At 42.4% G+C, this 26,120-nt stretch overlaps 1 protein-coding gene across 3 annotated transcripts in view; it reads right to left on the reverse strand.

Annotated features, from left to right (window-relative positions):
* Nucleotides 1-3,148: 3,148 nt before the first annotated feature.
* Nucleotides 3,149-26,120, reverse strand: part of LYN (LYN proto-oncogene, Src family tyrosine kinase) — a 110,478-nt gene continuing 87,506 nt past the window's right edge. For all 3 annotated transcript variants that reach the window (XM_016126190.2, XM_016126188.2, XM_016126189.2), the window contains exons 11-13: nt 15,856-16,009; nt 13,105-13,236; nt 3,149-4,579 (exon numbers count right to left, since the gene is read on the reverse strand). In XM_016126190.2, coding sequence (XP_015981676.1) covers nt 4,377-4,579; nt 13,105-13,236; nt 15,856-16,009 — 489 coding nt within the window. In that variant the 3' untranslated portion in view covers nt 3,149-4,376. The remainder of the gene's footprint in view (nt 4,580-13,104; nt 13,237-15,855; nt 16,010-26,120) is intronic.

The raw sequence follows: 26,120 nt of genomic DNA on the forward strand, positions 1-26,120 counted from the left end.
CTACCTCCCCCATGCTGTTCTTTTCAGGAGGGTGCCAGTTACATTATTAGGAGCCTAGCCACAGTGTCATCTTAGCTTAACTAGTTATATCTGTATCAACACCTCTATTTACAAATAAGGGCACATTCTGATACACTGAAAGTTAGGACTTCAACACGCCAATTTTGGTGGACACAATTCAACCCATAACAACTGCCAACTCTAAAATCTAATTCTCTAGTCGAATTTCTCAGGGTTATAATTTGAATACTTAAATCAGTATCACAAATACAGAGGTTGTTTCACACACACACACACACACACACACACACACACAATTTTTGCACCCCAGCCCAAATCCAGAGAAACCCAGTCTCGGTGTGGGGTCTGTGGCTAGTGTCTCCCACAGCAGGCCTGAGTGCAGTTCGGGAGTTTCTCTTTCCTCTGTCGGATGGCCACTAGCCTCTCGTTGGTTTTCCTGTGCATCACAATCCGACATCATTATGTGCTTTGCGAACATTGCGTTTCATCTAACATCTTGATCAACAAACATCTTAATTTCACATCTTTATTTTACAAACATATTGACTTAACTATGCGCATGGCTCATAATGAGATACCACTGCCTTTCTTCTTCATGACAACTGTAGGAGGTGAGTACTAGTCTCAGCGCCTGGTGAGCAGGACCGGGTGGGGAGCCAGGCAGGCTTCGCAGTCTCTGCGCCGGGCAGGGCTCTGCGCCCGGCTCTCGCAGGTGAGACTCTCGCATGGGCGGTGCCGCCTCCGGTATGGCCTAGTGAAGCCCACATGCCTCCCCTGGGGCCCACGTCTTCTCCAGGAGTGGCTCCCCCAGCTTCACCGGGATCCCCTGTTGCTGTGGCCTGTGCATCTATCTGGTGGGTCTCAAAGGGTGGCCCAGGGTCAGGAAGGCCAATGCTCATTTTCTAGTCCTTTCCCAGACTTACTACCCCAGAACCAGACACTCTGGGGGTAGGAGTGGGGGGCGGGGAGGAGGACGAGGAGGGCGGTGAGCTGTTATAACGAGCCTTCTGGGCGATTCTGGATTCTGGTGCGCATCCCAGCTTGAGAAGCGCAGCCCCAATGCCGCGGGTCTCGGCGGCTCTGTCCTTCCGTGCTGCCCGTACTCTGCGTCCCCCGCGTCCCCCGCGTCCCCCGCTTCCTGCCTTGTTGCGTCCTTTCTCCAAAACTTCTCCCCACAGTCTCCTTTTTGGCCGCCAGCTACCTGTACCCCTTCAAAGCCAATCCCTAATGTCACTTATTCATGAAATCTTGCTTCTTTACCTCCATGCCGGTTCTCGTAATCACCTCTGTGATCTCACCTCAGAATGATCTTCACGGTTTTTCCTTTTCTTGCTCTACCTACATAACCTCTGTACTTGTCCCTTTAAAGCAGGCAATTTGAGACAAAACGATCATATCCCTCACACATCTAGCATAGTTCCTGTATTCAGGGAAGTGTTCGACAAAGCACCGTATTGAATGATTAACCCACAGAGCATCTCATTTAAGTCACATACGTGGACAAAAGAGATTGAGTGATAGTCCACTTTGGAAAAAAAAAAAAAGTCTTACAAAAAAGATTCAAAATATAATTCTTTGACAGACAGGTGTTTTTAAATGCTTTCATTTATCTCTGCCTGTGGTGTGGCTTCCACGGACCGCCCCGACTCCCACGTGGATATGCTCCCAATCCTTCCATGCGCGCCCTATTGCCCATATCAAAGGGACTTTTCAAAGCAGTTAAGATGTGAGCATCTGCCCTCAAGCATTCAGAATTGAATGTAATACTCTCTCATGGTCTGACTTCGTGTTATGAAAGAGCATCTCTTTTTGCTTGTGGCCTTTTTGAGCTGCTAATGTAGCCTACTACTGTATCCCTTAACTATTTTAGTAGTCACAGCTTGCTGGCAGTTCTCGTGGTCAGCTAAAACCACAAGAAACCTTTCCCAACTTGAACTGCTCAGTATCACACCTGCCTCAGGTGTACATGATCAGAGGTTATATTAATGACTCTGTAGTTTTAAAGAGGCACATTAATATTTTGTATCTTGGAATATGCTTCATAATATGGGTTTCAAGTAAGCACAATCCCAAAGTCCTCCGTTTGAATCAGATACCCCGCTGACATGAAAAGTTCTTGCACGTTCTTTTAGCATTTTGAGTCTGTCCCCTAATCCACAATTCCAAAGTCCACAAAACTCTGAAAACCATTTTAGAACTCATTTGGTGGCAAAATCTGACCTGAAGCTATTTATAAGCTAATTCATCCCACTTAGTATGAGTTTAGGCCTTTTTCCGCAGAAAGGTTTTATTTGATTTGTAAAGGTTTTTTTCTCCAGTGTTCACTAAGGTTTTACCGCCAAATTATTCAGTATATTTCTTGTATTAACCTTTTAAGTTAAAATAAAAAATCATGCAAAAAAAAACAAACCGGAAATAAAAAACTCATCTGACCCTAAGGGTAGCAGTTGAGGGATCAAGGATTTGTTGTTCACGCCTAGCATAGCATAATAAAAAATATTCACAGATTTTTTTCTACTTCCGTGACATGGCACCTACTTTTGGCGCTGTAAATAAAAACACCTTTGATTCTAGAAGTTCTGGGTTAACATTGTACATTGGCCAATCCAGATTATTTCTGACTAATACCTTTCCTAGGACCTAGAGATGAAAGCCATTAAGACTGCCCTTATCATTTCCACACTTGAGGGACGTTTCCTCCCTTTTCCTCTTCTACTCCTCCCTTGAGAAACCAAGCCATCAGATGGGAGAGGAGGCTACATCCGAGAATACATTATATCCACCGAGGAAGCTTTTCAAGGATAGTGACATACATTCCTCACCACAAAACAGCAGACTCAGGATCTTGGGGAGTGGGCATTCTATTTTCTGAGTTCTTGATAACGACCTGGGATGTGATGATATAAGCCATTTGACTCCTCATTTTGCTGTTCAGCCAGGAGAAGGCTGGAATCCTACTGCCCAACGAAGAGACCATGCTTCCTATCTACCTAGTACCGCCCGGTAACATGGGCTGGAGCACATGTTAAAAGTGAACGATGTGGCCTGAGCTGATGGAGAAGTGTGGAGGTCAGGACGATATGCTTGACTGAGAAGGAAAATTGAAGAAAAATGGCAAACAAAAAGCTTGAACGTTATTGGGCATGTGTATTAAAATAAAATCAGAAAATTGAAATATTAGGTATATACATGACAGTATAAGCGAAACACGATGTGATATAGCATCTTCCAAGCTTACAGGAGAAAAATTTAGTAAACCAAACCTCTTGTGTTCCCTGCTACAGTGGCTCACTAGAGACTCCTCAGTCACTATTTTCCTTCATATCCTGTATAAATAGTTTCACACACATCTTACACAAGTTAGAAAAGACTGCAGAATCACAAATAGCTCCCAAATACGGCATTACTTTGAGTACAACTAAAATTAATATTTGATCATTAAAATAATGTTCAAATCATCTGAAGCAATAAAGAAAATTCTTAAGTTTTATAAGGTCTAATAAAGTTCTGCAGAGATTAGAATCTTATTGTTCTTCCAAGCTACATTGTCAACAAAAGTCTGTATATAGGGGATTGTAGAATTGAAAACCTAGACCGTTTAAAAATAGTCCTTCTTAAGGCAGAGTGGTTTCTGAGGCTCCTCTCCCCTTCCTGGGAGGTTTGGGCAAGACCCGGCATTCGGTGGGCTCCACGTCGCTTGCTGATCACAACGGCTCTGCATGGCTCTTCAGAGGAGAGACCAGAAAAGCACAGCTGTTCATGTCTGGGGGTTCTGAGCAGCCTCCACGGAAGGAAAATATTTGATAGGCTCAGATCGTGGGGGGAGGAGCGATCATTGAACTCTGGGAAAGGCATTTTTAAGCTTCTGACTTCATCTGCAAAATCTAACAGGTTGGATTAGTAATTTTTAAACAAATAAGCCAAAGCATAGAGAAAATACGAAGTGCCATGATAGGGATCAGGTTATTTTACCTTTATAAATGAGTTTAATTTTGCTACTATTTGGGATTTATTAAAATGGCCTGAACCTTTGAGTCACAAGTGCAATTGTAAATAAGAGGCCAAAGTGGGTGCCTTTTAGATAGAACAGGTGGTTTCTTCTCAGAGGGCCGTATTCAGATGCCAGTCTAGAAAGCAAGATGGCCCGCTAGGAGCAGGCCAAGCCGCAAGCCATGGGCACTGGCCTGTGAGAAGAGGACACTTTTCCATGGAGAGTGCTTCTTCCTGAGTAATTCACCCTCATTTCAGGAAGCAAGGATGGCAGATGACCTTAGCGCATGAAAGCTACTGCAGCCAGCGACTGTCATTTTAATGAGGCGGCCGTCCCTGTGAATGGCCACAAGTCTTCCTGCGCTCTAAGGCTGCTGCTGATACTGGCCTTCTGTGGCTGTGTAGAAGTCATCCAGGACGCTTTGCAAGTAATCAAACGTTGGCCTCTCCTCCGCCTTTTCTTTCCAGCACATTTTCATGATGTCGTAGAGCTCATCGGGGCAGTTCTCCATGCGGGGCATCCTGTAGCCCTGTGACAGCGCGGTCATCACGTCGGCATTAGTTCTCCCTAAAGCAAAGCAAAACAAAACAAACACACACCACTTAGAAACCTGACCAAGGAGTAAGCACTGCAGTGATCCTTTGGCTAACCACATCCTGCACGCGTTACTGCAGCAAGCTCTAGAGGCTGTCGTGGATTGAATTGTGTCCCACTGCAAATTCACATGTGGGTGTCTTAGTCCCCGGGACCTCAGAACGTGGCTGCATTTAGAGATAGGCCTTTCAAGAGGCCATCAAGTTAAAATAAAGCCTGGAGCGTGGGCCCAACCCAATCAGACTGATTTCTTTATAAGAAGAGATCGGGACACAAAGAGACACTAGGGATGTCTAAAGGGGACCTCGTGTGAGGACACAGTGAGAAGATGGCCACGTGTAAGCCCGGAAGCAGCCTTGGAATAAACCAAACCTGCCCACACCCCAACCTCAGACTTCTGGCCTCCAAGGCTGAGATAAAATAAATTTCAGTTGTTTGAGCCACTCAGCTTATGGCATTTTGTTATGGTAGCCCCATAAATCTGATACGAAGGCAAAGGAAATTTCTGTAAGCAACTAAATAATACAAATAATATAAATTTTAGTACAATGGGGCTTGAGACAGCATTCAGTTTGCCAAAACAGGCAAATGTGGTAAGTATAAGACAAAGCAAGTTCTCTGTCATGACAAAAGGATACTGGATTTGATTAACCTTTCGAACGAACTGCTGAAGCCCAGTCCTAGCCCTTAATCTATTTCTTTTGTAGTATTTTTTTCAGCTTTTACTTGTAATACATCTACCAAAAAATCATCTGCACATACATTATCTCATACCAATATATTTTTTAAATCAGCTTTTCATTTTTAATTTACTTAAAAAGTCAGGATTCTTAAATCAACTAGCCCAAATGATTATGTCCCAACCATTAAATTGTCCCAGTCTTCGGCACAAGCCAGAGTCAAAGCTCGAGCTGACTCTGGAAGGATCATATTTTCAACTCCCGGGAGGAAACAAGAATGTTCCTTGTTTCTCCTGAGCCTGAGAGAGGACTGATAATGGAGGATGGCTTTTAATATGGTCAAATGTCTCAGGGTAGTTCAGAAGCTGAACTTCAGATCTTTGTTACTGAGAATATCTTTAAGGGCGGGAGGGGGGGGGGGAGGACCATTTTAATAACATTTCCTCTATTAAAATAGGATGGAGAAATGCGCTCATGTAGGGTTTTAGCAGCACCCACATCTGTGTTTTGCCTATTTTGTATATACTTTATTCTGTAGAGATATGAACTGCTCTACAGAGGAGCTGTATTTCATGCAGAATATTTCCATGTAGGATTTGTACTGTATCTGGCAGTTAAAGAACTCCATTCCTCATAACCAACTTCCTTTCATAGTTATCTCCTTTCCATAGCCATAGATTTTACCACTAGCGATCACTGGAAAAATTCTAAAAGATAGCTAGAAGCTTTAGGAAAAATGTCTCTTACTAGATTTTGCACAGAACTTTCTTTTGAATTTACTCTCTAAGCAGTGTTTTTCAAATTATGGGTCACCACCATTTGGAATTATCAAATTCATTTTTTAGGGAGCTACCAGTTATATGTGGAATCTAGGGGAAAAAAAGAACAAACTAATCGAAACAGACTCACAAATAGAGAAGACAATTTGGTGACTGCCAGGTAGGAGGTGGGGTGAAGTTGGGGGGCTGGGAGAAAGGGGTGAAGGGTTAAAAAAGTAGAAATTAGTACTTGATAGATGGTCACGGGGATGGGGAGCATGGCATTTGGCATAGGGAATGCAGTCAGCGGTAATGTAATGGTGGAGGGCCGGAGGAGAGAAAGAGCAATTAGAGGGATTGCTTCATAAACTATATAAATATCTAACCAATGTATTGTGTACTCGAAACTAATAATAAAATAAAATGCTTAAAAAATCATAACAGAATTGAAAAGTCAGAATGCGCTATACGTAGCAAAAGTGCGGTTTTGTGAAACTTCTGTTTTTAGTCTGGAGTGTGTTTCTATATATTTCTTATTGTAGGCCATGATCAGTGACCTTTGAATTCCACCCTTAACTAACCTTTCTTCTTCTAAGGACACAGTGACTGAAGATCCCTGTCTGGATTTAAACCCCTGAAAGAAGACACGATTGTTTCCATCCTGGAAGAGCCTTTGGTTTTTGAATAGAAAGACCCAAGCCAATTTTAGAATTGTTAAAATCTTTTGAAAGTTGTTTACATGGTTAATTAATTTTGCTCATCTATTTCTTAAATACCATATTCAAATATTTGTGTAACTGGATTGTTCTAACTGTAAGACTCCATTTAATCCTAATTGCTTGAAGCCCAGGGGCCAATTTGCATCACTTTCTTTATTTGGGTTCTGGTCTCCATAAGTTTGGTGGCCCAGCATCGCTCTGGCTTTTATTACTAGCCAAGCTCACTTGGATACATTTCAGAAGGAATATCTGTGTTTCCTTCTACATGGGCACTTGATGAAGGTCTGGGACCCTGGTGGGAAAATCATCTCAGATGCTGGAAAAAGCAGCTAGACCTGCAAACCTGGTTAGGAGTATCTTTATCTCCTCCTTCCTGGAGAACCCTCAAAAGGTCAGGATGTGCCCACAGGAGATAAATTTTTCTAGGGCTTCCTGGCCCCACTGCAGACTTTTCTTCCTTGTCTTTATATGTCCTCCTAATGCTGAAGAACTCTCTCAATGATGCAGATAAAGGCCAGGCATGTTTCCTCCTGCCTGGAGAATTTTATTTGATAAGAGAAATAAAAAGAAGGAAATCTGAAGTATACTTTTTTTATGTACAAGTAGACTAATAAAGAAAATAAGGCTATTAAATGACAAGTCTTATGGAAGAAAGAGAGTGGGAAAGAGACCTCAACCGGACCCTAAGATTAAACCTGATACTTGGTAATCCGTATAGTATTAAGTTAAAGACAGCAAACATCCATTGGCTGGTGATGTTAAAAGGCGAGCACTTTCATATTCCAGCCTTCATTCTTTTAACAAGCATTTATTGAGTACTTACTATGGGTCATGAGATAGCACTAAGCTCTGAGAGATACAAAGATGATTATGATAGAGACTTGCCTGAAATGGCACATAGCCCTGTAGGGAAGATGCCCCCAGGAGAGGAAGGTGGGTGGGAGCAGAAAGTGACTTCTGGAATGGATGAGAATCAGCGGAGACTACAAGTTGGTGAAGGAGCACAGGAAGGAGGAAAATACAATACAACAGAGATTAGAAGGGAATCGGAGGTTAGCGATAGGAGATGGCAGCTCCAGGAACCATGACACTCTTTAAAGACACAGCTGCCCTCTATTGCGTGTGTGTGCGTGTGTGTGTGTGTGTGTGTGAGGGAGGAGGTACCGGCTACCATGGGACCACAGTCGTCCACCCAATAATACTTCCAAAAGGGCCAATTAGTTTTTCCGCTTGTGACCAAGGTAAGTATACACAGCAGAATGAGTTTCCTGGTTCTGATTCACGTATGGCACTAAGATGCTACATATATCTGGTAAGAAATAGCCAGAAAAGACATGATGCTCCAGAATATTTAGTCATTTTGAAACTTCCTTTCTCTTCATAAGAGCAAAGCAAAACAATTCTCCAAACAGGGATCCCTTCTATTTTCTTTAGAAAATTCAGATATAAATATTATTACGGCTTTGCTTTTAAGATAGTGAAATAAGGACTTTTTGTCTTACCTCCTTTTTTTTCCCCTCTTTAATTCATCCCCAAACAAAAAGAGAACAAGAAACAGAAACTTAAACTCTGTCTTCGATGGAACCGGAAGACATTTGTCAGCCAGAGGCAGAAGTGATCCGAGCCAAGAGGAGGAACATGAAACCACAGTGTCTGCCAGAAAGGAACAGGCAAAATGTTTCGTCCCACCAATTCCACTGGGGAAAGCTCCATGTGGAGTTGCCATACATGCAAAGAAAGGGATGAGGTCAGTGGCTGCAGACAGGGCTGTACCTAGGGCCTGCCTGGCAAGTGCCCCGGGTAAAAGCTGGAGAAACTGAAGGAGAGAAGCTCGAAGCTCAGGAACGCCAGGTGCAGTGGGGGCAGGGTGGGGGTGCGGCAGTAAAGTGTGGGAGTAAGGACAGAGGCTGAACATGAAAAAGTGATACACTCACGAGACACGTCACAACATGGGTGAACTCTGAGGCCATTACGTTGAGTGGAATAAGCTAGACACAAAACAACATATATAGACGATATGATTCCACTTATGAGAGTTAGTCAAATTCATAGAGACAGAAACCAAACTAGAGATTACCAGAGGCCAGGGGGTTGGGGGATAAGGAATTATTGTTTAGTGAATACAGCGTTTTAGTTTGGGAAGATGAAAAAGTTCTGGAAATGGATGGCGGTGATGGTTGTACAACAATGCGAATTTACTTAATGCCACTGAACTATACACTGAAAAATAGTTAAGATGATAAATTATATTCTATGTATATTTAACCATAATAAAAATATATCAAAAAAGAAAAAAAACAGAGAGACACTGATGTCCCCTCCCCAGTGAGCCTCCAGAATGCTGACAGCCAGACTCATACCCCCCAGGCAAGGCCTGAAAGATTCTCTTCTGAAGGAACTGAATGGTCTCAGAGAACAGACCTGAACATACTGGCCCAGGAGGATGCTGACAAGTAAGCCTGATGGTCGCGAGACCCTTCTTCCCATGAGATATCTCATCAGAGGAAAGGGAGAAGGTAAACCTGAGGGTAATACAAAGGGACAAAGTGACGGGGACAGAAGAGCAGACGAGACACTCAGAGATTCACCCCAGGAGGTCTACCATCTTACCAGCAAGCGATTCAGAATGAGAACAGAAAATGGAGAGAAGGAAATTTTCAAAGAAGCAATCTATGAAAAATTCTCAGAATTTGTCTCCAAGTTTCCAAATAGAAAAGACAAAACAAGCACCCAACATAACATAAAAATGACAAAAGCGCCACACCAAAGCACACTGTCATGAAATGCCAGGGATAAAGTGAGATCCTCAGTTCTTCCACAGAGGAGATGAAGGCCTAGACAGAGGGCTGCCGTGGAGGCCATCGGCCTCCATCAAGCCACTTCAGAAGGTGGGTTTGCTGGAAGAATTTGTTTAAAATTCTAGGTGAAAGTGTTTCACATTTTAGCATTCATAACAAGCAAATTCGATAACTGTACTTATTTAGCTGCTTAATTTTATGCAGTCATGAGTCTCTCAAGAGAAAGTTCTATTTGGGAATGGATTCTATCTTCAAAGTAGGAATTAGAAGCAGGAGACTAACTTGACACCTTAAATTTTCATGAAGACAAACTCCAAAGTCAAATACACCAACAACCATGATAAACTGCCTTTACTCATGCAGGCTCACTCACCAAGGAGAACAGGAAAATGCCTAGAGAAAACAATTCCTCATGGTTTTGAGTCCATGGAGGCTAAAAACTTTTCAAACACAACAAAAATTTGTGGAAATGGACTAATAGTAATTGAAGATCAAGGATTTTTGCGATTTGCCCAAAATATAATTAATAGGTACAAAACCTTTTTCTAAAAAGCATGGTGCAAAAAATTATTTTCCTGAATTATATTCCGACACGCACAGAAGTCCGTGGTACTAGATGTTCTTGCTTAAAGCATCTATTTCAGTGGGTAGGACCGCAATGGGAAATGACTCTCTGACACTGTGCTCCCACACATTTAGTATCTGACCACTAGAATTTTGGTAACTTTTATTGACAAAATTGTATAATTTATTCTCATGTTCCCAGAGGGTGTTCCATGGTGGCTGAAAGACACACCGTGCGCTTCCTTCACCTTAGACCTCTTTGTAGCTCTTGAATTTGGAACCACGTAGCCATATTCTTAGTTAATAGTAAGTAAGATTGGGGAAAATACTTCACTTAAGAAATAATAGTATAAGTATGATGTTTAGAACTATGGACAGCAAATATTACTAGTTGTCTTTGAAGAGCATCGGCAAGTGTGAGGCCGGGGAGGCAATTTTTCAGAAGCCTTTCTGCACTTCCTGATTTCTTCATGTGCATACAGTACTTAGATGAGTATTAATATCTAATAAAAACATAATTGTAAAACATTAGAAACTTCAGAAATTTAGGAAGAAAATTAATATACCCTCTTATCTCACTGTGCAAGGATAGTAACATTTTGATATATTACACTTTTTAGTCTTTTTTTCCCTCTAAAAATATGTTCACTTTATATGTGGCTTTCTTTTTAGTTTTCCCCCTCCTTTATTTTGTTCCCTTTTTATTTTGCAAAGGTACACATAAAACTTCAAGCCATTAAAAAAAAAAAAAACATTTAACAACATATCCAGCACTATGCCAGGTAAAAAAATATATTTTTAGATAACTCAATTATCAGTGAGTCTCTTCCATGAGCAGTTTTATAACAGTGATGGAAATGGCGAGTTTTGCCAATGTTCACCAATTTCTATGCTATCTGTGATTCAAGTCCTCTGAGACTTAAGTAAATGGGATTGTTTGATCTGCTCACATTTGTTAAAGCTAGAGGCTCTCATAAATGTAACTCTTGTGACTGGAAAACCTCTTCAATACAGAACTCCCGAGGTATGTACTATCCCTAGGCCTTACAAAGGACAAGCTAACTGGGGAATAGACCAGTCATTGGTTTCTGGTTGGTTCTATTGTATTTTACATGTGCGTGTGTGTATGCATGCGTGCATGTGTGTGATTCTCACCATTTTTCTACTGGTCCTTTTATATTTTTTTACGATTTTCACCCTAAACATTTTCAATCCTGGGCATTGAGCTCAGTGGGCAAGAGTGATGTCTTGGGAGACACACAGGCCTGGGGTTCAGAAGCCACGCTGCCAGGGGCTAGCAACACAGTTCTGGGCAAGGGTCTACTTCCCTGAGCCTTAGGCCTCGTCTATACATCGCCGAAGTGTGTCACACATATCACATCATTTCATGAAGTGATATGTTACTATCATTTCATGAGGTGATATGTTTATTTGATCAAGCATCAGATTATCCATATAATCTGAATATATAACCTTTCTAAATAGATAGGTATAGATACAGGTTATAGATATATAATGTTAGACATTAGGATCGATCAAAAAATATTTTCCCTATTTTACAGTAGTGTTATTCGTTAATTTCAGTAGTGCAGGGCGGCAGTCAGCATATGAAATGTTGGTACAAAGGGGAGTTCATGGGAGAGTCAGCGCTCTGTGCGGGCACCCCCCGAGGGCTCTCCCTTCTCACTGGCCCCCATTCCCAGGTCTGTGGCTCATCCTCAAATGCAGTGAGGGTGATCAGGAGCAGACCGCAACCCCGCTTTGTCCGAAAGCCTTCCTTGGTTTCTAAATCGCATGGAGTAAAACGCGAAGCTCTTCGGCGGCCTCTCATCCATTCTGCCCCCTACCCCAAGGTCTCTCACGTCCCGCTTTCTCATCCATAGCGTGGAAACAACCTAGAGATTAAACAGGCTAGGGGCGTCATTCATTCATTCAGCCAATTTTCACCGACACCCAGACCAGGGCCCCCCTGCTCCTGTCCCGGGTCCTGTGTCCTGGCTGTTTCTCCTGTGGGACACTCGGCCCCCCACAGCCCCGTGGCTCCCTTCCTCAGGTCCTGTCACTGCGCCCCTGAAGAATGACCGCATGAAACCAGCAGCAGCCCCCTTCCTCCCCCGGCTAATCCCTAAGCCACTTCAGCTCTCTCCATAGTGTCCTTCAGCCGACAGACTGTCGCCATTTGATTATCATCAGTCTGTCCCTACCAGAATATTAGCTCTCAAGGGCAGGAGCTGTGGCTGCTCCATCTGGTACCTTGAGAGTGCCTGGTACCCCCAGATATTTTTCCTATGAGGAAATGATTTAAACATTAAAGATTTCATTTTAAATTCACCTTATCAGTCAATGTTGTTAAAATCCAAACATTAATAAAAAGGGCTTTGAGAGAAAGCTGTCTCTTGCACATTCCAGCACAGACCCTGGAATGGGGGGTGGGGGTGGGGCAGAAGAATCTGGCGCCAAGGGCTTTAGATGTTAGGAGTCTGGAAATGCTGAATGTCGTTCTCATATCTAGCAAGCGAAAGATCTTTCACTGGTAAGCAGAAGAGGTTGCTCCTTGAAGTGGCAGAGGCTCCAAAATACAAACCTCTCTTTCACATCGATTCAAAAGGAACTGTCAATCCCCATTTCTGTGTGTCCTCCTCCACCAGGTGCGTGGCTTAGCGAGAGCACCTGGGCCTAATCCTCTACTCCACCCTCACATCCACGACACCTACGACGTGCCAGGCACACTCTAGGCATGAAGCAAGTGGGGGGAATTAATTAGTAAGAAAAAGAATATGCATTTAATTAAATAAAAACACAGAGAAGAGTCTGAGCATATTTTAGAGCACTTTCCACTAAAGACAGTCAAAATCAAGTTCTCTCACAAAGGGGCTTATTCTTAACTTTTGGATATGAGATTTTTTTTAAAATGCCTCGTGCTTTGGCTTTTTTTCCTCATATATACCACTTTAATGGAAATAGGTAAGTAAAGGATACCTGGGTAGGGAATTTTCCCATAGGTGACGATTTCATACAGGAGAATTCCGAAGGACCACACATCAGATTTAATAGTGAAACATCCAAAGTTGATTGCTTCTGGAGCTGTCCATTTAATGGGGAATTTAGCACCTACGGAAGAAGACACGGGAGACTTACTTGGGCCTCTGAGCTGAAACCGAGAAGTCGTAGGCACATGACGCGCACTTTCCTTCTTTTCGAGAACATTTTAATTATTTATTTTGAATAGGTAACACACACATAGCACACAACAGAGGGGGTACAAAATGTTATACTTAGAGTGTCTGCCTCTCTCCTCTGTTTCCCTCTTGGGCATTTCCCTGTTAAGAAACAAAGTTTCTCGTGTCTCCTCCCAGAGATATCGTAACCAGCCCACTTTAAACATGAAAGCACATGACGCAGGGTGCAAAGGCATTTATTCTTAGCTTGTGCATACATTTGTCCCTCAGCGCTAGCCTCTAAAGTGTGTGTGTGTGTGTGTGTGTATATATATATATAATCTTGAGTGTTCGAATTTTCTCTAAGGAACCCATACTATGTTTCTATGGAATATAAATATCTGCTCATGTGTACATTCTTGTGGCTAAATCTCTTTAAGCCCATACAGACCAGAATGTCAGATGCTACTCCAAACTTTAATGTCTCGTGCTTTCATTGATAGGACCAAACATTATTACACTTCTAGGAACTGGGCAGGATGATGATCTGCCCAGAACGAGACAGAGATGACACTAGGTTTCTCGTGAGAAGTTGGTGAGGCTAAGGGACACCCAGTCACTGGGTCACATGACAGGCAAACCTGGCCCGAGGAACTCCAGGGTCACCTTGAGGAAAGCAGGGACTTGGGCACAGACTGTCACTCCCACACCCTGGAAGGGCTAGGGGTTTCCACCAACCACTTAAAAAGATTTTAAACCTAATTGCCTTTATTATGTCTTTGCCTTAGATTTTTTTTTTTTTTTTTTTTTTTTTTTGGATGTCAGACCAAAATTGGAAATCCACATAAGGACAATAAGAACGGCAGAAAGCCCGGTGGTGCAGCTATTGTGTGTGAGTGAGCGAGTGTGAGTGTGTGGGTGTGTGTGACACAAGCGCTCACTGTCGCACATTCCAGCATTAAGCCCCCTGCCAGAGGCAGCAGTGAGAGGAACAGGCCGGGGCCCTGCTTGGGGGCCTCTCAGCACAACCCGCTGGGCTTGGAACCCGGGTTCTGCCGATTCCAGCTTGGCGTGACCCTGGCAAGCCAATTACTGTCTTTGTGCCTTCCTGGCACCTTCATCTGTAAAACGAGCCAATAACAGATCCTCCCCAGGTTGCTCTCAGGGGTAAGTGGGTTGACTTGGGTGCTTGACACAGTGTAAATAACAATAAAAGGTAAATCCCCTTGATGATGTCCTGATGGTTTACTGTTCAATTCCAGAGGCCGAGTTCTCCATACTAAGCCACCTGTCTCATATGATAACAGTTATTTTCGTGAGACTCTAGGATTGTCAAATTCAACGAAACCAGTGGAATAAATTCTAGCTCATGTGTTTTGAGGCTAGATCTCCTGGGTTTAATCCTGGCTCTACTACTTACTATGGGGACCTCGGAAGCTGCTAAACCTCTCCGTTTCCTCATCTGTAAGGTGGGAATAATAATAATTGTCACATAGGATTATTGTGAAGATAAACGATATAATATATGAAAAGCACTTAGAAGAGTGCCTGCCATGCTACAAATGCTCACTACATTTTAGGTATTATTATTATTTATTTTTGACTCTTTTTCCTGAAACTGTTCTCTTGCACCTGCCTTTTTAAGTTAGTTAAGGTTAAAAATAAATAATGACCTGCCTAAGAGAATATAAGCTTGAGGTAGGAGGAGAACCACCTTAAACATGATGGATGCAAAAGATGCTAAACAAATCAAAACGATTTGCTCAATCTGTTTGCCACCTCCGTAAGTCCTGTGGACGTCTTTCAGAAATGACACACATGTAGTTAAAAGGAAAATAATCTTTAACGGCTCTTAGGAATGTCAAGAAAGTGCTTGACTCCTTTGAAAGAGTAAAAGCACTGAAAAAATATTCACTCTGCCTTCGTGAGCGAGACCTTCAGAATCCTCAGGTCATAAGCAGAATCCTCAGGTCGTAAGCGACATCGCGTCTCCAACAGGAAAGGCCTGTGTGGCCCCAGATATGGCCGGTCCACAGAACAACGTGGCAGGAACTGAGAGTTTACGCCTCTCTGTGCATTTTTATTATACTGAATGTGGGGAAATAAAGGAGTGTATTTTGTGCGTTATATTTACCTCTATGTCTATAATAATTTCAATGTTTTAATTTGTAATTGGACGGCCACAATATAGAATGTGAAATTAGTGTTGTAAGTAATTTGTCTATATGGCAGTTAAGGAAAGTGTACTTCATCGTTTGGGTGAACAGCTATAACATACAATATAACGAAAAGTCTTGACCTTGCCAAATCTCTTTTTGTTTTGCTTTGCTCAACTGAAATACAAATGATAGCATTTGTAAATGTTATAAAAGTATCAATGGAGTTAATCAAGAGAGTAATTTTTAAAAACAAATATTAGAAGAGAACCACAAACAGCAACTACAGCGCATTTTGAATATTTTGCCGAAGTTCTTTTTTCAGTTGACTCTTGTAATTGCTTTGCTGAAAACAGACAAAAATGAAGTAAAAATGAACACTAACAAAACACCTAAAAGTCGTCAGGGGAACATACCTTCCCTTGCTGTGTACTCATTGTCTTCAATTACTCGAGCAAGGCCAAAATCTGCAATTTTGCACATGAGCGACTCAGAGACCAGGACATTAGCGGCTCGTAGGTCTCTGTGAATGTAGTTCTTCCTCTCGATGTACGCCATTCCCTCTGCGATCTGAAACAGAAAAAATGTTTTTGTTTTCGACAGGGTAGGCGTCTAGAGAGCCATCAGGGAAAATCCAAAAACCGATGAGTTCCTGAAATCCTTTCATGAGTACTAGTCTGATCATTCAAGTTTTAAAAACAGTGGAGAAATTGCAGTCACCATGTTGAGTCCTTTCTGAAATAACTGCCCCCCCAACCTGCCAATGACGGTCCCACATCTCAACGTGATCTTTTAAATAGCTACACGTCTCAACATTTTCTAATGTGTGGAGAATCTTTTTAAGACCCTACTAAATTCTTGTAAGTAGATATAAATGTCATTATCCCAGTTTTTTAAATGAGAAAACAAGAGCTGGAGAAAGCAACATGCTAATACAAATAAGTTATTGGGGTACCAAGGACAGGGTGTCCTTGGTGAGCAGCATCCTCCTCAGGTTTAATCAACAACCCATGGAACTAGTTCCTCAAGTTCTCTCTGCATGGTCCCTCCAGGATGACCAGAAAGATTCACCCTGACAACAAAGCATGACGGCAGGAAAGAATCCGAGGTTTAAACAAAACAATAAAACAGGGGAGGTGAAACTACTATTTGCTGTTCACTAGAAAATCTGGTTGTTAAGGGAATCACAATTAGAATTTTGAGGAAAATGATACCACAGTATATAAAGATAAGGATCTGAAAGAAAGGGAGGGAGGAAAAGAGGAAGGAGGTAAGGAAGGGAGGTAGGGAGGAACCAGGGAAAAAAGGAAGGAATGAAGGAAGGAAGGAAGGAAGAAAGGAAAGAAGAAAAAGAATGAAAGAAAACGGAAGAAAATAAAGAGAAGAAAGAATCAAGTATCTGTATTTGGTGAGCAGTTAGAGAAAAGCTAATTAGGATTATATCACACGAGAATGAATATATTCTACCAAATTCTACTGTGAATTACGGGTGGCTCAGCTGGAAGATCTGACTATCCCCACTCATCCGCAACACTATTCCTCCTGATCACTCAGTTCAAACCCAGGTTTAGCAAGGCCATGCTGCTTAGCAAAGGTTTTGCTCCTTGTGCATCTCCTTGACCTTCATTCACCTGGAATGCCTTTCCCCACTCTCAGCCAACCCCTTGGCTCGCCTTCAGCCCAGATGGCCTTCTCTGAACTTTAGGATAATTTCTCCTGCTCTACACCTGCCATCACTGGTCAGTGGGTAAAAAATCCATTTGCACCTACTGATCACAGCTTCGTCATTATTTTAATGCCGTTTAATGTGCTTATTACCGTTATGTCATCCAGACCGTAAACATCTCCGGAGAAGAAGCCACACGTTATATTTTTCTGTTCTCACTGGGATCTATTAGAACTTTTTATCAAACCCCTCCTCAGCCAAAGAAAGTTCTTTGGAAAATGCGCTGGGTTTTTAATGCCACCAGAATACTATGTTGTTGGCACACTGATGCAGAAATACGGCAGATGATATTTTTGTGGCCACAAGATCAGTTAGCACTAGGTTGGTCTCAAAGTCCTGTCAGCCCAGCAGTTCGAGACTGACCAACACCAAGTAATACTGTCCCGAACAGAGAAAATCATAAATCAGAAAGAATAAAAGCGGTCTGACTTTTGTCTTTAGTAGAAAAGATGATTTAATAAAGCACAGTTTCTATGAGAATAACGGGCGAAGTAGCTCAGGTGACGTGGAGACGACCGGGCTGCTCCGTGACGCTGCTGAGTGAAGTTACGGTCCAGTCACTGCCCAGACAGTTTGGCTGGCCCTCACTTCTGCAAAGGTTTAGGCCACTGCATTTTAATCTTTCGTGTAAATCCAACCAGGTCACTCTCTGCTTAAAACTAGCCTCTAGTGTCCGAATTCCTCAACACCGCTGCCAAGGCCCTGTGTGGCCTGGCCCCGGACTAGCCCTCCTGCCTCCCTCCCGTGACCATCTCCTGTCCCGTATCCTGGCTTTCACACCTGCCTCTGCTTGGAGTGTTTGCTCCCTGTCCGTCTTGCCTGGCCGATTCATACTGCGGGTCTCTTCTGAGGAGGTCACTGCCGAGAAGCCTTGCCTGACTCTCCTCCTCTGTCGTGTGTGATCCCAGAGCTCCCTGCTCCTCACCTGTTTACCTGTCTATGATCACGGCAGGAATGTAAACCCCTTAGGGCAGGTGTAAGGTGACGCACATGCCTGTTCTTGGGAACTCACGTAATGTTCCAATAACTGTGTACAATCTGGGCCAGGAACCCAAAGAAGCCAAAGCTGGCTGCGACCTCAATTTAGGCCCGACGTTGCAGTTGACAGAAGCAGTGTGGAACCTGTGCTGGATGCTCCTCTAAGGATGCTGACTGACCCCACACAGGTGTGCTAGTGGCCCTGACAGAGCCTCTAAGACATGGCACCAGGGACCCACGCGTTTCTCATTGTGGGTAACGGATTGTAATGATCGGCTCGTTAAGAAAAGCATTCTAGGAAGTTGTGGGTAAGGTTTTAATCACACCTATCCCAGTCCTGCATTTACACAGATCTGAATGCATTTTTTAAATTGATTCTCTGAAATAATAGCAGACTTGCCACAAGCCCAGTTTATTTTGGCTTTCTCTTCCATGTCAGAGTGCTTCACGGAGCTCATATTCCAAAGGATAACAGCAGCATTCATCGAGACCAAGATTTGAAACACTAGCATTAGCCAAGTTGAGTAAATACGGATATGGGAGCAAAATAAAAGTTTTCAGATATGACTTGCATTTGAGGTTATAAAAGACTATAGTTCTCTTATTATACAAAATTATTCTTTTCCTGATCTCTATGTATTATTCTTTCTTGGTTTTTTGTTTAAAAAAAACTTAATCTTTTTTTTTTTTTTTCCTGGTTGTATTTATTTTGGCTGAAGTAAATCCGGCTCTATTTCACAATAGCAGGAAGAAATCAGATACCATTTTGGCTAATGGATTCTAGGACCAAATTTTCTTTCATGGGATACCTTCTTTCTCCTCCCGGCCACTTAGTCTAGCAGTTGTCAGCACTGCAGACAGAGCTGTCACATAAATGCATCACACCAAGGCTCAGTTGTCCATGGGGATGCAGAGGGAGAGGGGAGCACTCCTATTCTCCATTAGCTCCAGAAGGCTGATCATAAAGCAGTTATATGCACTCACTCAGGTCTGGTGAGGAAAGGGTCTGAGATTCAGGAGACTACTTTGTGCCTGCAGATATTTTTACCATAATGATGATGATAGGTTGGCAGACCACTGATTGATTGGTAGGTAGATAAACAGGCTTTAACAACCACTATGGCTCCCAACACTAAGTGAGCACTTCTTAACCAGCCACTGCTTTACATCCTTTACACCCAATTCATGTTTCATCTGAATAACAAATCTACCGGCTAAGTTTTATTTCCATTGTATAGATGCAAATGAGGCTTAGAGAGGTAGGAGAACCTGCTGAAAGCCCCAGACTGAAGGAGAGGGCCTGATTTCCACCCAGGGGCCCTGACCTCAGTACCTATGCTTTCAACATCAGATTCCGGAGTGTAATGTCAACAAGGAGCTCATTGCTGGATACAAGACTAGATGTTCCAGGAACTCTAATTTTTTTTTAAATAGGGAGAATACTTTTTCATTGAGAAGAGAGAAAAGTACTTTTGAAGTTTTCTCCCCAAATTCATTATTGTCAAGCCCAAATCTCACCCCTCAAGGCAGGGTATTGTGAACCCTGCCCAAGCACAGCTCAGGATTTCCACATGAGCGGAGTTTCCGTTGTCTTTGTCTAGAACAGTGTTTCATGACTTTTTTTCATTATCATCCCCTAAGGAGAAAAGTTTAAATACTAAAGTTTAATTAAAGTTAACTTATCCTTAACAGAAGAAATTAAACACAAAGGAAGACTTTGTCAGGTAGGTCTGAGCTTCGGAGAGCGCAAACTATCGTAACCTTTAATATTTCCTCATTCCCCGGGAACCAACTTTCACTCCTTTGGGGGCAATTTTGCCCTGATTGCTAAATCGAACAAAGAAGATTTAAAGCCAGTTTTGCCCTGTGACTCAAAAGGGGGAAATAAGGTGAATGATGATAAATGCTTGGCTTGAATAAAGTTAACACTCTGTTAGAATGAAAACCACCAGGTTAAAATTAAGAAGGAACATACTCATTCGTCTTTTTTTAAATGTTGTTAAAAAAAATAAAAGAAAAGCAGTAACTGTCATTCCCTTTGTAACCCTGATGGGATTGAAAGGAAATTACTTTCCCGGAGTCATACCACAGGTTAGTGCAATGGTTCTGCGCATTTAGAGGTAAAAATAAGTTTTGACCCTTATGCCATTATTTCTTAACTCTGGCTGTGTACATGGGGAGCTTTTAAACAATATCACTGCCAGGGCCTCACCCTAAACCAATTAAACCTGAATCTACAGGAGAAGGGGCTCACCAGATGGTTCTAGCATGTAGTCCAATGGAGACCCGCTCTGGCCCTTGCGACAAGCACTATGTGTGGTCCTCAGACCAAAAGCAGCCTTGACATCACCTGGGGGTTCATCGGAAGTGCAGCTTTTTGGACTCTGACCCTGACTTATTGCATCAGAATTCGACTTTTAACAAGATCTCTGGGTGAACGGCATGTACATTAAAGTTCAAGAAGCATGACACTAGATCATATGCTTTTAAACTTAAGCTATTTAGGATTTAAAATTCTAGATAGGTTGGAACACAATCTTGGTCTCAACCTGTTCCTACAAACCACCCCCCCAAGTGGTTTGTTGTCCTCAGAATGCCTGGGAAAGGAAGTCCCAGTGCAATTCAGCTTAAGAGAAAGAGCAAGATGTGCTCAGATGTGAGTCCAGGCCAGGACACGGAGGGGTCACACGGGCACTGGGGAAGGCACAGGGCTAGAGGCAGAGGTGCTGGGAACGGCTTGGCTAAAGGCCGAGTTCATCCACAGTTTGGAACATGTGTCTTGAGCTTCTTTCTTTCCTATAACTTAGGGAGGAGGACTCCTTTGGCCTTATCAGTAGCTCAGAGGCAGGGGACTCTGGTGCCTTTTTTTTCTATGGCACGGCCATGGGACTGGGTCATAACTTAGCTGGTTTGGGAAACTGATTTAACCTTTAGGTTTTAAGTCATCTGAGGGGATTCTCCTCATCTCGGGTCATCCCAGCATCACAATGCCAGGCCCAGTGATGTGCAAACATGAGAAAACCTTGACTTTCTAAACCATCTGCTGATGCTGAAGAAGGAACTAAAAATGTCTCATCTTCGTGTGCTAATTTCTAACTCTGTGTTCGACAGTCAGTGTGTAAACTACTGGAAATTTAAAGCAAAAAGCACCCCCGTTACCTAAAATAAAAATAATCACATAGGATGATAATGTGAGCAATGCTTTAGGACTCCTGGGGTAAGGCAAACTGATGTAGGTTAAGATGTACTTTGCATTTCTCATGCTCGTCAGCTAAAAGAGCATGGTGAACGTACATTTCTTAGTTCCTCTTTTTGTGTCTTCAGTGGAAATATACGATGATGACATTTTCTCCCTCTGATGTTCGTGTGTGCATATGTGTGTGTACGTGTGAGTGTGCATGTGTGTGTGCACATCTGTGTGCACACGTCTGTGTGCATGCGTGTGTGCGTGTGTGTGATGTCCTGGGAGGACAGAGAGGAATCGCTGAGAAACAGAGTGAGCCACTGGGATCCCAACCTGAGCCAGTAACCCAGAGGGGTTCCGGTGAAATTCCAGATATCTAATACCCAGTGAAAGTTCAAGGCACAGGGAAGACACTAAAAGTGATGTTTCCTGAGTTCAAGGATGATCTAACTCTTGTCAGGTGGAACAGACAGACTCTCAGCCTCACACCACGCAGGTCTGCCAGAGAGGCTGACAAATGTGCTCCGAGGAGAGGAGTTGCCGTCAGGTGTCGGTTATCAGCCTCTGCAAGTTGGAAGACTGACGGGGCTAGAAACACGTGTGACCGAAGAGAGAAGTGAAGTATTACCAGACGTCTGACCTCAAATACACAGGCTGCCTCCCCTGCTGCTGGTGTAAAGAAGGAGGTGTCGGCCCTCCTGAAGACGGCCCTCCAGGGCCCACAGCAAATCAGAAAGAAGTACCACTTCCCCCAGGTGACCCAGCTATCTTGGCTGATGGGTGAGCTGGATTGCGGATGGATTTTGGTCCCTCATTGGCATCTCAGAGGGTCATTATAGACACGCTCTATGTGGTTGTGTCACCAGTGCATGTCTACTTTTGTTTCTTTGGTATATCCATGTCTACATGCGTGACTTTACATACACACATCCATGCAAACAGATGGGAAGTTTTCAGAACCCCAACATTTTGTAAAGCATTACTGCTTCTGCTTCTTGTGCTCATCATTTTCTGCATGCACACACACACATGCCTATGCTTACATATGTGTAAGCTCACGATGGGGACAAGGTGTGCACAGAACATGAAATCTGAAGTAAAGATACTTTGCAAATAAATTTTTTTTCCAGGGTATGAGGTCAGAAATGTTAAGTTAGACCAAAGTTTTCAGAAGCATTTGAGTTGGACATAAGTTATTTAAATTCCCTCTCTAACATCGGTGTTTAAATAGAAAGTGTGTGCTCCTATTCCCAAAATGAGTCGTCTTCACACGCCGCTGCCTGGACTACCCTGGGGAAGGCGACAGATCTTCCCCTCTCAATGAACTACAGCTTCACTCAAATACATTTACTAAAAAGTGAGTTTCCAATGACCAGCTGGGGGCTCACAGTACAGTAGGCTCGGGCAGGAAATACTTAACTATGGTGGTTGGATATACATCACTTGAACTTATTTTGTATGGAATACAAATCAAGAGGAAACAAAGCTTAATTTCGTTTGACATGCCAAGGCAGAGCTCTAACAATTATCACTTGCAAGTGACCATCCTTGCTAGTGATGACCACAGAGGTCACGCATCTTTTCCTGTTCATCTCAGAAGCCCAGCGAGGAACCTGTCGACCCCGGCATCCCACACAGTACATTGCAGCTCCCAGCAGGCTTCCTCCTGCTGAGACGCTCAGCCTCTAAGCCGCCAGCAGCCTTCCTTCCCATGCACATGCACTGTGAAGAGTTTGCTCAGCACACAACCTGGGCTGGTTTCACCGGAGAATGTGAGCGATGCTTTAATGAGTAACAAAATGTTCATTAGGATGGCTTTGCCCTGCAAGTCTCACTTGAGCATTCTTGTGTTTATCCTAATGACTATCACTTTTCTGAGAAGTTGGCAAGCAACAGGCCGTCTTGCTTAGTGAGTTTTAATAAGAAACCCACACTTGAGTCAGATGACTGAGGGGCTAAAGGGATGAAAGGGACCTTAAATGAGGGAGCCCAGGGTGACCTCTCACACTCGAGTCTGCCCCAGGAAATCCCAGCCTAAATGAGAAACTGGAACTGAAAATTCAACCTGTCTTAGAATTGGCTGGTTGGAAAACATGTGTCATCTGGACAAGCAGTGACAGAAATTAAACAAGAAACCCTCCAAAAGGCAGGAAAGAATAAAAATCTGGTTTGCTTGTTTTACCTATTCTTTTAGGCATCGTCTGCCTTATTCTTTAGATATTGATTTCCTTCCTATACTTGGGAAAAGTAGAATTCAAATAATTAATTACTTTTAAAAGCCCTACAAAGTTCATGAAATAATGATAATAATGATATTAGTAAGTTGCAATTGAACCAATGAGTAGCAACTGGGTAAAACTTAGAGTCTCTCTGCATGATCTTTCATAACCAGGAGCCTTTAGGTCAGTCGCAAACTGACCTAAAAACACCATTTAATCACAACAGAAAAACAAATGTAAAAAAAAAAAAAAACCAGGAAGTTTGCAGAAATAAAGTTTAAGTAAGAACACATCTCCTCTGTATTCCAAATATATCAGGCAGCATTTGTTTACAGCATGTGACAATTTTCATAGAGGCATTCTCCTAGCTATTAATATTCATCGATCCTCCATACTCCATCCTTATACTCTTTAGTCTATAATTTGGATGGAGGAAGGGAGGGTAAAAAGAGCTCATTCCTTGTTACATTATGGGGTCGAGATTTCTTAGAAGTTTTGTTTTAGCTTCATTGGGTTATTAGAATAGTCTTCTTTAATTCCGATTTTCCCAAACTGCTAAGAAATATTAAAGTCTACTACTTTGATGATGATGGTGATGATGACAGCTACTATGCAGCGGCTGCTTACTACGTCCAGACACCTTGCTCGGCATTTACAATCCTTAAAACAAGCCTATGAAGTAGCCAATATTCATAGTGAAGATAAGGAAGCTGAGCTTAGGAGACGTTAAGAGTTTTCCTTAAATAGACCGGATTCGAATCTAAGTCTGACTGGTTCTACCACTTATGCTTTTAACCACACTGGCCTCTTTCTTTAAAAAGAGGAACAAGCAGTGGAATGCTTTTAAGTTGATGGCAAGAATAAGGAGGGAAAAGATACATAAGGGAAAAGACAAAACCAGGTAATTTCAAAAGTAGCCAAGTAAAAGTCTGCAGTTGATCATACCTACAGAACCCAAAGATGAGCAGAGTTTGGCACATACAAACATAGGGCTAGTGAGGCTTCTGTGACTGGTCAAAATGTAATCAATCCAGCACCATGAAAGGACCCACAACGCCCCAGAGGATATGTTTCCATAAAGACAGCTTTACTGATTAATCGTATTTAAATCCATAAGTGTCTGTTAAAGAGATTCACCTTCTTTAGCAGAAAAGAAAGAAAAATGTGTCAACTAACTCTCATAGACATTCTCTTGCAAAAACTTATTGGACCACTTCACACCCATTAGGGTGGCTATTATGAAACGAGTGTTGGTGAGGATGTGGAGGAATGGAAACCATTGTGCACTGCTGGTGAGAATGTGAAGTGGTGCATTTTACGTCCTGTGTAAAACAGAGCAGGTGTTCCTCAAAAGGTTAAACATAGATCGACCATACAGTCCATCAATTCTACTTCTGGGTATATACCCAAAATAAATGAAAGCAGATATGTGTATGATATTGAACAGATATTTGTACACTCCTGTTCATAGCAGCATTTTCCACAATAGCCAAAAGGTGTAAATAACCTGGGTCCATCAATAAATGAATAAACAGAATATTTTATATACATACAATGGAATATTATTCAGCCATAAAAAGAAATGAAACTTGGACACATGCTGCACATGCGTAAACCCTGAGGATATTATACTAAATGAAATAAATAAGTAACAAAAGGACAAATACTGTATGATTCTACTCATATGAAGTACTTAGAGTAGTTAAATTCATAGACAGAAAATAAAATGGTGATTGCAAAGGGCTGGTGGGAGGGAAAATGGGTTAGTATTTAATGGGTACAGTTAAATTGAGTTAATTTGCAAGATGAAAAGAATTTCGAGGATGGATGGTAATGATGGTTGCAGAACGACGTGAATGTACTTAATGCCACTGGACTGTGCACTTAAAAATGGCTTATTACTCCTACCATTTGCAACGACATGGAGGTTATTATGCTGAGTGAAATAAGTCAGACAGAGAAAGATAAATACTATATGATTTCACTTCCATGCAGAATCTAAGGAACACACACACAAAAAACTAACCGAAAAAGACTCACAAACATAGAGGACAATCTGGTGATGGTCAGAGGGGAGGGGCTGGAAGAATGGGTGAAGTTTAAAGAACTACAAATTTGTAGTTGATGGATGGCCACGGGGTTGGGGACCATGGCATAGGGAATGCAGTTAGCTGTAAGGTAATGGCTATGTGGAGAGCCAGAGGGATCATTTCATAAATGATATAAATGTTTAAGCAATGTACTGCATACTTGAAACTAATAATAAAATTAAATTAAAAAAATAAAAGCATTACCATACGCAGTAGTTCTTAAAAAATATATGGCTGATATGGTAAATGTTATGTTACATACATTTTACTATAATTAAAAAATGTAACTCCTCGGGAAGCTTTCAGCTTCGGGAAAGCGGGAGCAAAACCTAGCAAAGGCTCTTTCCTGCAGGAAGAGCAGCCGGCTCTCACCTGCCACACCTGTGGCAGTGAAGCTTACAATCAAAGAGAGCGTTTGGCAGCTGGAGGTGGCATTCTGGATGTGCGTGCTGATACACACCTGAGCAGGATCTGACCAAACTGA

Source organism: Rousettus aegyptiacus, unplaced genomic scaffold, assembly GCF_014176215.1.
Source record: "Rousettus aegyptiacus isolate mRouAeg1 unplaced genomic scaffold, mRouAeg1.p scaffold_m13_p_15, whole genome shotgun sequence".
NCBI classification, from domain to species: domain Eukaryota; kingdom Metazoa; phylum Chordata; class Mammalia; order Chiroptera; family Pteropodidae; genus Rousettus; species Rousettus aegyptiacus.